Source organism: Gallus gallus, chromosome 3, assembly GCF_016699485.2.
Source record: "Gallus gallus isolate bGalGal1 chromosome 3, bGalGal1.mat.broiler.GRCg7b, whole genome shotgun sequence".
Classification (NCBI taxonomy): Eukaryota; Metazoa; Chordata; class Aves; order Galliformes; family Phasianidae; genus Gallus; species Gallus gallus.
In genome coordinates this window covers 67,978,534-67,991,035 of record NC_052534.1, presented here as the reverse complement: position 1 = coordinate 67,991,035, position 12,502 = coordinate 67,978,534, and the positions used below count along the sequence as shown (strand labels likewise).

The 12,502-nt window shown below is 35.9% G+C and overlaps 1 protein-coding gene across 26 annotated transcripts in view; it reads right to left on the bottom strand.

The window, feature by feature from the left end:
- ATG5 (autophagy related 5) overlaps positions 1-12,502 on the bottom strand; it is a 71,886-nt gene that overhangs the window by 18,090 nt on the left and 41,294 nt on the right. For 17 of the 26 annotated variants that reach the window (XR_006938655.1, XR_006938656.1, XR_003074224.3 and 14 more), the window contains one exon: positions 8,598-8,715. Coding sequence is in view for 15 of the 26 variants with exons in the window: in XM_046938875.1 (XP_046794831.1) it covers positions 8,598-8,715 (118 nt within the window). In the remaining 11 variants the exon portion in view is untranslated. Of the gene's footprint in view, positions 1-14; positions 392-3,802; positions 5,673-8,597; positions 8,716-12,502 lie in introns of those variants that run through there. The other 9 variants (XR_003074222.3, XR_001466036.4, XR_001466037.4 and 6 more) reach the window with 4 other exon arrangements.

The following is a 12,502-nucleotide window of genomic DNA, read 5'->3' as shown; positions in this document are numbered from 1 at the left end:
AAGAGCTTGTTTAGAAATGAAGATGGTTAACAAAAAGTCACATAAACAGTCTAGCTGCCCTAGTACTAACCATCAGAATATTTGTACCTTTATACATGGTCATGACTAATAGCTCTTAGTTCAGTAATCTCAAGCCAGCCTCTGGACTTAACATCCCTTTTGATCAAAAAGGTCTACTAAAAGGCATGTAATTTTAATACAGAAAGATAAAAAAAAAATCTTTCCACTTCAACTTAAAATAAGGAACTGGGTTAAATATGTAGGAGAAGTTTGGGGGGAAGAGGGAAATCAGCTACAGAAGGATAATCTAAGCAGATGGCCTGGCAGACAAATGACAACTCACGCCAAACAGGAGACAGTGTGATTACGTCCTCTATCATGGAGAGCACCACTGAGTAAAAGACACAAGAAAGGTAGAATGGGTTAAGCAGTAGCCTAAATTTCAGTTCTGACCGAACAACATGAGTCTCACAGTAGAAAAGACAGTGAACTGGAATTTATACTAGTGGTGAGGAGAAAATGAATTAACAGTAATCAAATTCTGAGCTTTTAAACATCTTTTTGCATGTCTGCACACTACAAGGCCTCTAGCCCTTTATAATATTATCATATCCATATGGGAAAAAAGTGCAGCTGCTAGTTATGCTTCTGTATTTAGGTGGCCTGGAAAAGTATTTCAACATCACCACCTCAAAAGAACTGAAAAGCAAAGGCCAGCCCTGCAAAAGGCACAATCAGTCTTATTAGCTAAAGACGTGGAGTAAAGACTTCCCAAGTCAGTTCACAAGAAGCAGTGAGAACTAGGACACTGCTGAGCTGCTCCTCTCCTTGATTTGTAACTCCCACTGTAAACCCAAGGTCCAGCTAGTTCTGAGCTCTGATGGTTATTTCACTTCAAACAAAAGGCACTCATACTGTATGTACTTAACTCCTCTATTACATTACTTGTCACTTGCATCAAAATTAAGAGCCCACATGTCAAATCTAATCGAAATTGTATTTTCTGTTTGACTAATTTCCTGGAAGTCAATGCTTAGAAAACTGAGGGAGAGCAAAAACAATTAATGTGTAGCCTCTCATACAAAATACATTTTGAAAAGCTGAGAGTTAATTGAAAACAGTTGATCACTAATTTTTACAATATCATTCAGTACAGCAAGCCTTAAGAGAAGAATTCTGGAAGCCTTTTTGATCCTCATTTTATTTCTGAAAGAACTAATGACACTGCTGTAGAAAGAGGTCAGTTCACACAGCTTTTCTGAATGAACAACAATGCTGTGAAAACTGGGATTGATTGATAGCCTACTGTTTGCGTCATTATGTCCAAATGTTTACCATTTGGGGCTTCAAGGAAGCATGAGACAAAAATCAAAACAACTTTTACAAGGACTTCAACAACACTGGTAAATTAAAATTGTATCCAGAATTGTTTAGACATGATAGTAATGGAAGAAAACAGTTTCCTTCTGTATTATACAATTTTTTATCTTAACATTATGCACAACTTCTAAACTTTTTGTTGTGGAAGAGGAAAGAAGTCTTTCCCTCCCCCACATTAATCCCACTTTCTACCATTTTAACTCTTTGCATTTGCAAGGCATTCATTCAAGGAATGCAGGATCATACTGTGTACATTCTCCTCTAATAAGATGAATCACCATTCCTAACTGAATCCTTGGGAATAATTCTAGGGGAAGCCTTGTAAACATGAGCTAAACTTTTCTGATTGCTGGGAATTATTGACTTTTTTCCCTATTGATACTTCTGAAAGCGAAGGTCCCTTAATTGGCAGCAGGTACCCCTATCATCAGGTAAATAAACATAAAATCAGCTGCAACAGATAGATAACACTTAATTCTATTTATCCATCATAAATGACATTCACACTGTAAACAACATAGCTTAATCTAACTGATTGCAGTAAGACAATGGTAAAGTGATAAAGCGATGGTAGGGAAAAATAGCCATGATTTTCTCTTCCTTCAGACACGGACAATTAATTTTGTCAGTTGGCAATTTTAGAATACCCTTATGTAACATGTTCTGCCACATCATCCATATGATCTTATGCCCAATTTATAAGCAATGTGGTCTTTAACATCTTCTCTACCTTAAGTGCACTCACACTGTAACAAACTAGTCTAAGAGACCATAAGCAGTATCAAGTTTCACCTCAGCCTGCAGAGCTCCATAATTCACTGAATCTTGTTTGTAACAATGGTAACTCAAGGTGTTTTTGTTTGTCTTTAAAGAAGACTGCTTTTCTAGAACCAGAACTGCTGCTGTTCCAAGTTGAGGTAGGAAAGACATCTGTTAGGAGCTTAGATTTAAGACGACATAGTACATAGTCTACAAGAAGTAAAACTTGGATGTTTTAACTGCTGGCTGGAAAGGATCTTTATAACATTTCCGGAATATAAAATACTAGAATAAAAAGAGGGACACTGAGTATATTATTCTGGACTACCCTAAGTAACCACAACATTCAGCTTTGAAAAAGCTGAAAAACTTTTAACTTAAGCTGACAAATGTTGATAGAGAGACAGTCCCTAGTCTAGTCAGTTCCTAGGTAATTTTTTTTTGTTTTAATATACAGTAGCACAAAAAAAAAATGGGGAGAGACTCAAGGAAACCAAAGTAGGAGCATATATAATCAAACACCAGAAGAAAAAAGGATGGAAAGCAAGAAGGAATTAAAGCAGAAGTAACAGTGATATAGTACTTCATTGAAATATCTACTAGGAAATTAGTTGAAGTTTGAAAAACTACAAAAATAGCTATATGAATCTTACAGTCCTACAGAATGGCTTAGTTTGGAAGGGACCTTGAAGATCATCGAGGTCCAACCCTGAGAAATTTTAAACGATGCAGTAGATTATTAAAAGAACAACAAATAACAGTGAGGTAAGTATCTCTGTAATAAAAGTTTTGAAGGAATGTGATGCAAAAGAAAGGAAGTGGCTGTAGAACTATCAATATGAAAATAAAATGAGTCAATACCTGTTGATAAAGAGATCTGAAGTAGCGTTACCCTTCCATGATGTAATCAAGATCAGAAACACTTAAACACTGCCCAAAACTTAAACGATGAACTTGCCCCCGTTTTGTGTATGAATAACTAGGTAGAAACAAGCACAAAAACCAAAAAAACTCCATACTCTAGGGATCACTACAACTGAGAATTAAACAAGTAGCTTAATGCGCTAGAGTTCTAGAAATCTCAAAGATTTACCTCAAAAGATTTAATGAAGTTAAAATGCTCACCGTCCAGCAAGGATTGCTAATAATTCTCGGAAGTCAGAAATAGTAGTGTATGAATAGCAAGTACCTCAATATATGACCTAGAGAACCACAGACCTTCCAAGTCTGATCTGCAGGTAAATATGACCAATATGACTAATGTTAATTCCAAAAGTTGAAGAAATTCAATGGCTTCTTGGTGCTTGTTCTAATTCAAACTACTGCTTTTCTTCCCACTGTCTCATCATCATTAATAAGGTAGTAGTTGCTTGACAGTCTTTCGACAAATGGGTTACAAACTGCTATACTCTCTGTGACAGAGATGAAACTATTCAGCAACCCAGAGAGGTGTGTACTGTACAGCATTCACTGAGTGGGATAATATATACGTAACTGAATAAAGGACCAACTTGAGGAGAAACAGGCAAGTATCTGTTGGGGCTAATAAGTCCTCAGGTTTTTACATTTTAAACAATCTCAACATATGATAAATACCTTGAATGAACAGCTTCTTAATTTAAATAAAACACACTATTAAAACAATTATGCACGGTAATACTGATTCAGTGTTTTACAAGAACATTTTAATTACATGTATTTTAATGTCACCGTGTAATGTTTTCTACTCCTGACAACATTCTTAACATTGTTTTTCTTTTGTTGATAATCAGACTATGTATTAAATCCATGTATATAAAAATTATTTTCATTGAAATATTTTCTCAGCATAGTTAAAAGAGAGTCCTAATTACATCCATATTTCCTAAAGAAAAGGCATATAGACACCATGGGTGGTTCTTGAAACAGTTCCCTCCCTCTTCTTGTGGTGGTCATTAAGTGTCTGGCAGCAAGAACAGCTCACATATACAGCTACAAATGCTGTGTATGAAAATCTTATATCTTCCGTGTTCCCACGGCATGAAGCTCTGTTACGGATGTCACCATAGACAGTAATTATCATGAAGCTTCCAGTTGAAAAGTCATTAAAAAAGACAAGGCCATGCAGGAAAAAGAAAAGAAAAAAGTACAACAGATGGAGGAAAATGGAAAGAAATAAAAGCTCATACTGACCGTGTTGCATTGACAAAAAGACATTGCAAATGTCACCAACGCATTAATTCACCAAAGAAGAGGGTTAAAAAACAGCCTTAAGAAATTATCCAAGTTATTTTCTGGAAATAAGAGAAAGACTGAAAAAAACTACTTCGCCAATATCTATTGTGTCTTCAAGCATGCCTTTGATTAGCTATTAGTATATTTTCTTTGTTCACAAAACAAGTAGATTCAGAACTTTGGTAATACTTACTGAGATTTGGAAATAAGTTTGCCATCATTTTCTAATATATATTTGACAGTGGTTCTTATTCTGCCACATTACTTCAATGACTCAGAGTAAATTTAAATTATAAATTAAAATAACATTTAAAAGAACAAAAATTAGAAAGTATCAAAAAAAGTCCAAAGAGGACAGTTTTTAGATCATTATGTTTAAGCAGTCTTACACACAGGTTGTTTATCTTTCAGAAAATGTTTCATCAAGATTTTCCTGTGGAAAGAGATGTACTGAAATAAAAATATATATATATATACACATTTTGGCCAGAAGTATCCATATTTTTTTTTTGAAGGGTGAAAGAGAAGGAGAGTAATGAGAGGCCTAGAAGTTAACTACAGAGTTCCTAGCATTTGTACATTCAAAGCCTGAGAGCCCTCACTGATTCTAAGTACAAATAATCAAGCTTTACAGCAGAACACAATTTCACCAGAATTCTCTGGTGCTCCCATCTTTAAAATCAGTTGTTTCATACTATTCAGCCTGCCTAGTATCCCATAATAATGAATTTGTTAGTGGAGAAAGAAATCAATACCATTCCAAAGAGCAATAATCAGCTGCCTTAATCATAACGCTTCCTGAAGTACATTCATTTGCCATCCATCATTTCAACAATCCAGAAAATGATCTTTCACTACACAGCCCAGACCATAAGATGTGCCTCGTCTATCCAGGAAGACACAAATCTCAGAGAATAAAAGAAGGGAGAGGTGGTGAGGAACAACTATAAGCAGTAAAATGATCAGCGTGCATGTGTACAGGAACTACGACTGCACAGGCAGTCTACAATTCTGACAACTTTTAAATTCCAAGTATTCAACCTCAAATGAATGTAACTACATTTGAAGGAAAATGTACACATGGCATCCCAGATTTCCAAAAATGTTTGCAAATCCCCATTTACCAGCAAAGTGGTCAAAAAATACTCAGTTCCACAATCTCCTCTGCATTTTGAGTTGACGGGCATCTACTGACACAGGTAGCTTGTTAATCTCTCAATGTATCAACAAGAGAGGAACTGAGTTGACTGAGTTGGTTTAATGGAGATGGCAGCAGCACAGTTGGGCTGAGATTCAGCAGTAGCAGGACTCTATTCTACCTGCCAGAAAAGGAGAAAGTCATCCTAATTATAGTCACTAATATTTCTATAATTAAAACTCAAAAGTGGCACTGTGCAGACTGGTGAGTTAGTGTTTTGAGGGTTTTTTGTTTGGTTGGCTATTTTGTTTTTTTGTTTTTTTAGCTCAGTGATAGAGAACATGATCATGTAATATGGTACACATCCCATACAAATACAAAATGAGATGAGTACGTTAAGCCAAGAGATCAAAGCTTCTTCTTACATTCTGAGAATGGAAAAACAATAACTGTCTTAATATCAGGAGAGAATTCTTAGAAACAGATGAGATATTGCATGAAGGAGAGCACGGCAATGATTCTTAGTAGGACTAATTTGAAGACAAGCGAACTGAACAGGGTATAATAAAGGAACTGCGTAGAGCTAAGTCTCATAGGTGTAGGAGAGTGGCAAGAAGCAAGAATGAAGCTGAGGCTAAAAAAAAAGCCTTAAAAGAATAAAAAAGATTTGTATCACTGAGGATGAATGGCACTCTGGGAACACTATGAAAGTCATTGGTGAACACTGTGGAGAGGAGTAGCAGAAGTCAGGGGAGACAGATCAGATTGAACTGAAGCACAGGTGGGAAAAGGTAGCTGCTGACTGGACAAAAACGGTCACTCAGATTAACCAGTATTTTCTGTTCTTTCCCTCCCTTTTCACCTCACCCAGCTACATTTTCCTAGTGGGTTAAGACGAGTAGATGGCTGATTATCTTAGGTCCCACCCCTCAATTATTGGCTAAGCTGAACCTCCAGTGAACAATGTATGATGAAGTGAAGCAGTCAAACCTAAAGCAGTACTACTGTTCATACTTATTCTGTTCACCGACCTTCCCCATGCATGTTCCTCACCAGTAATAATCACTGTTGTCATGGGTATCCAGCTACTTAGGATCCATTATGGAAAATGACCTTTCTCAATCATCCCTCCATTTTGCCCTGGTTCCACAGTTTAGCATCTGACTCCCTCTATCTCTGTGACTGCCTATCCACCTTCATCTTCTCATCAGACCACTAGAGCCTTCTCGATTTTTAATTCATTTCTCCAAACAGGTCTCTAGACCACCTGAATCACTTTACCAGCAAGACCTCCAGTCCTAATCTTTCAGGGATGCCCCATATAATCTCAGTACACAATCTACTTGAAATACACTTCTTTTCCTCCCTCATTCTTTTATCATCTCACATCTTAATTACTCTCTCCAGGTGTTCAGTTATGTCGTTTTTTGTCTTTTGCCCCAATCTCTTTCATCTTACTGCATTGTTCATAGTCGCTCTCCCCACCACATTTGATGATCTGTCATTATCTTCCTCTCCCTCCACAGGCTCTTTGCACCAGTCTATATCCACATCTCCCAAAGAGTTCATATTATTTTCTGCATTTAGCTTAGACAACTGTCCTTCTGCTACCTAATAGATGAGGAGAACAATCAGAGTGTAAGAGAAACAATCAAGTAATAAGAAACTGCACTGCAGGAAAAGAATTGCAGATAGCTCACATCTACATGAAGAATCAAGTTAGTAAACCCTTCAGTTTGCAAGTTTCTCAGTAGAATCTTAAGGATCAAAGGTAGGCCAAATCTAAACAGGCATATACACAAAAAAGTAGGTATACTCCAACACAAAGAAATCCTGCCAAATTTCAACCTTCTTCTTCTCTTAAGTGCAGAAACAGTAACTCTCTTAGTTCCTTTTCTATCAAGTAATTACCAGTTTCTGCCTCCACTGAGTAAACAGCAGCTTTTATTTTAGCCTGTAAACAAAAATGGAACAAGCAACTGCTATAGCAAATTTCTATCCTGCTATTAAAGACTGGTGCATTTGTCAACTTCTGAAAAAAAAAAAAAATTAATGGGAAGTGTCAAGTATCTGCTACTCTCAAAATTAAATTACATCAAGGATCCCTTATATCCTGAAATAACTTCTGTATAAATGTTTTTGAGGTTTTTTCCATTTAATTTGTGCTCCTGTCTTCAAAAGTAAAATACATATTTCTTATCCATATTTTTAAATTCACTTTGTTTGTTTTCACGACTGTTTCTAGGATCCTGAAACTCAAGTACTTAAGGATGGCTAAACTTGCTTGTGCCCACATTCAAGCATCTATTTACATACTGTATTACAATCACCTCTTTTATAGGGACTGATAAGAGACAACAGTAAGAACAAGACGGAAAAACATTTCACAGTAGACAATTTTGATGTCACTTTGCAGTGTACATAACTTTCACATTTACCCCATCTAAATCAGAGTTCCAACAGTTGTAATCTCCGGGTTAATAAAGAATCCAAAATTGTTCATCTTTACACATGCTATTTAACAGATGCCACTGCATGAAATTATATGATGCTACACAATACAACTGGTATCCAGTCACATAAGAATTGTTAGTAATCATGCATAAATCTCTTATTTTCTGGTGTGCTTTTACAGGTCAGATTTCAACAGGAAAAAAGCCTTAAATTATAATCCATTTTGGAGTTTGATGTATGAAAATATAATACAAAATTAAACAAGCTTAAAACTTCTGTTGATTTTACTTTAAGAACATTTGTTAAAATTGAAGAAGATAAAATATGAATGTTTTCATTAAGAGCAGCATGATGGCAAAGGCATAGGTGAGATTTTAATTAAAATTTCCTGAGATACAATTTTCAGGAGTGCCAAAGGACTCACTTTTATCCTCCCCAAACACTGCAGGTGATATATATAGTGGGCACTCTAATTGGCCAAGGAAGAGTGAAATCTTAAACTCTGATACTGAAACAGAATTCTACCTCCAAAAAAAAAAAAAAAAAAAAACCATTAAAATACTTTATTTTTTATTTTGCTTATTATTTGCATATAGTACATAAATACATCATACTACATAATTTTATTGGACAAAAGTTATTTTTACAGTACCTTCAGGGGTGATAGCACTAGGACATACATCTTTTAGAAGATCTCCCAAAGTGTGCAATTGTCCTCCAGAAGCAATTGGTCGAAACAGCTTTTGTATAAAAGGTCTCTCTGTTGTTGCCTGTTTTGATAACAAAATTAGCAAAAACAACAATTTAAAGACCATGCAAATATATGGTGACACTATCTGAAACAGGGATAAGACAGGATTGAATAAGAAGCTGCAGAAGCAGCAATGCCTTGCTTTTTTTCTTCTTGTATTTCATTCACAATGAAGTGCAGGGGAATTAGCTTGTTAACAATTTTAAGTACATTGACACTCAAAACTGTGAAAATTATTTATACACAGTATCATGGAAATGTAAAAGCATTAATTTTTTTTTTAATTCATCATTTCTGTTATGGGAATAGGATCTGCTTGAGCACAGAAGTAACCTTCATTTAAGTAAATAAGCAGTGAGCACAAACTTAAAGAGATCAGCATATTTGCCAAGTCAAATCAATACTGCAATAAATATCCAGTACCTTCCTGCAATTTCCTTTTAGAAATACATTAAGCACTTTGAATGGCAAACAAGTACCTTTACAGCTCAAGATAAGTGATTCTTTTATACCTCATTTGTTCAAAAATTCTAGCTGTTTCAGCCCCAAGAAACAGAGCAGGTGTAGTCAGCGTCCCAGGTGACTGTGCTTCAGTAAGCTGTACTTCCATCACATACCATCATGAAGGTAAAGAACAATGCAAGCCAGTGTCTCCTTCCAAATTTAGTTTCCTATCACTCAAAAAAGTTGTCCTGTCCTAAAATGATTACTTCTATATATAAACAAATCACAAACTCAACATTAAAAAAATACTTAAAAAAAATACCATCAGATAAAAGACCAAAGATACATCTTGCTTCTTGCTAACAGCCTCCATAAATGGAGAAATGCTCTTTTCCCAGTTTTCCTTATCAAGCCTGATCAGATGGAACTGCCTGGCTGCCAGAGTCAATTCTCTGTCCTCTGGGTAGCAAAACATGGATATACATGGATAAGCAGGATTCACCTCACATAGATACACACTCAAGGAACGAACTCTCACACAGCATATTCACAGCATCACAGGATGGCTGAGATCGGTGGGACCTCTGGGTCCATCAGCCCAATCCCATCTCCAGCATGGACACTCAGTGCAGTGTGCCCAGGCCCACATCCAGAAACGCTGAAGCGTACCTCCAAAAAATTAGGAAAAGCAACAACAACAAAACACGAAGACATGACAGCCAAAACTATTTTCTATCATTTTTCACTTAAGCAAAAATACATTTACAGAAGTCTAATCATAACTCCCAAATGCTTACCATCTGAAGTAACAGAGGTAGAAATAAGCACAAGAAGGCAGCACCAAGCAAAGTGGTTATAATCTGTAGACTTTTGAGCTATGAGCTTCCCAGGTTTTTGTTCCTTTTTCTTATTCTTTAATATTTTTTTTCCTAGTTACGATAATCTAATGCTGTATTACAGCATGAGGGAAAAGTCCAAAAGGGATTTTCCAACGGATCTTGCACATAGTTGCAGCTTATATTTCTTCCCTGCAACACAGCAGATGCTTCGTGTTCAAAGAGTCAAAAGAAAAGTCCCATCCTACAATCCAGAGTATTTATAGGATAATTTTTCAAAGTACCTTAGACATATAGCAGCATAAGTCATCTTAGGAATAAAAATCTGTCACCTCTTTTGAAGCGTAGTAGCTAGTAATATAAACCCAACACGTCCACAGCTTTCTACTCCCATATTTACTGCAACAACATATGAAAAAATAGTCAACGTGTGCAAGTTCTTACATAATATAATAATAGGTAATGTTTTGTCCAGTATCTGTTTAATCCATCACGCAAAACAGTGCTATCTGTAATCTAACCCACAGACATCACTGCATAACTGTCAACAATTTGCAATAATTTACATCAAGTCTAAAGCATGTATTTGTACACTACCCGCTGTTTTTTTTTTTCCTACTATGACTTCTATAGCTTCAACAGAATATAGCACTGACTGTATTTCACAGCATAGCACCGATGTATCAGTGAGCTTTTCAAAAGATGCTAGATGCATTTGCAGGTTACTACAGATGAGTGGATCAGTAATTGCTCATGATCTAGAGGTGAAATGCCCTCAAGCATAAGAGCATATTAAGACAAATTACCTGCCCCAAAATTTTGGGTGTATTTTACACTGACCATGTCCATAATTCAGCAACAAGTTTCTTTGTTTTTTGTGTTATTAAAGCAAATATTCAATTTTGTTAACATACCTTCTAGGAAGCTGAACTTACTGCAACTGAAAATCTTCTATGCTGCCTACACGGCACCACATACTTTGTGCTTTACACACAGAACAGTGGTTTGTTGGGGTTTTTTTTGTTGTTCTAAGTAAAGTGAGAGAGAAAAGAAACGACACCACATTAAGAAGATACAGATTAAAATTACTTGTTTGGGTACGCTGGCATTGAGAAGAGTTATTGGAGAGTTAAAGTTTTAAGATGACCTCTAAGGCAGCTTAAAGCCTCAGATGATCAGAGACAAGCTATATAGTAACATACTGTGTTAGCAATTACAACTTTCTTCATCATTTTCCTGCCAAAAAGAATATCCAGCGTGCCTGGTCCCTTTCAGAAATGACAGAACATCAAACACTGCACGAAATCCACAATTTAATTAGATATTTTATACAGGATGCATCTTAAAATGAAAAACTTAACTCATGAACTGCTTGGGTCTAATCTGGAAAAATCACAGTTACCGTTATTTCCAATCAAAGGAAGGGATTTTGACTTTGAATATTCTGCTGCTACTCTAACTGTATTCAAACAAAGAAAAGCTACCATACTTGTTGAATGCGCACAATGAAAGATTTCCTCTTAATTCCCACGTGTGCACAAACTGGCAGCCTAAGATCATAAGTTTTGACATCCCTACATGCTCCGTAGTTTCAGGAAGTTGCCAAGTTCATAGTCTGTATTGCTTTGTAATGAACCACTTTCCACTAAAAAAAAAAAGATTAGATAGCCTATCACTTTGTTTAAGCCAGTTATACTCAACCAAGAAGGTTTAAAAATACCAGTAAGAGTTTGTACAGCGATTCAGGTTATTTAATGCAAATGGAAAATGTAGGGACATTTACTACTCCCTGAAAATAAAACAGTGTTATACATTTTATATTTAAAATCGATTTTTGACTGAAAAATCTGTTCTAAGATGTCTTCTGCTTTGTGTAAATGTTTTCAGTTAAAAATCTTAGTAATGAAAAAGTGACTAATTGAAAAAATGGTAAATTACTGTAGTCACAGAGCTGCGCCTGTCTAGAAGCACAATACTGCCAAGCCATATATCACAAAAACTGTTCTTTTGCTGCTGCTGTTTTTCTGCAGTACTTTGGCGTCTTTAGCTTCTTTTTGCCTCACATTAGACAAGAATGACTGATTCCTTCACTGTGGAAAAGGCACAAGGAATTTTTATTTATTTAAAACAAGCAAACAACCACTCCACTCACTATACAGGCATTTTACAGACTGAAAGATTAAATGCAAATGACAGCTAAGATGGTAAATCATCAATAATCTCGGGTAAGAACTTGTGTCAGAAAGAAATATATGCGTGTGTGAAGAAGCAAGTTCTGAATTTTAATAATGTTCTCTATAGTTGCTTCAACTGCTGTGTATTTTTACTCTTATTCAGAAAGAAGTTACATATCAAGAGAGATTGCCAAACTCTTAAGCTCATTTCATATGTCCTGTTACCTGTAGAATATGGCCAATAAAAACAGTTGACTGGCTCTTGGAAATAAGTAATTAAATAAGTACTAAAAATAGTATAATGGAGCGCTTTTTACACATGTAAACATCTACCATTCCATAGCCAGAACAA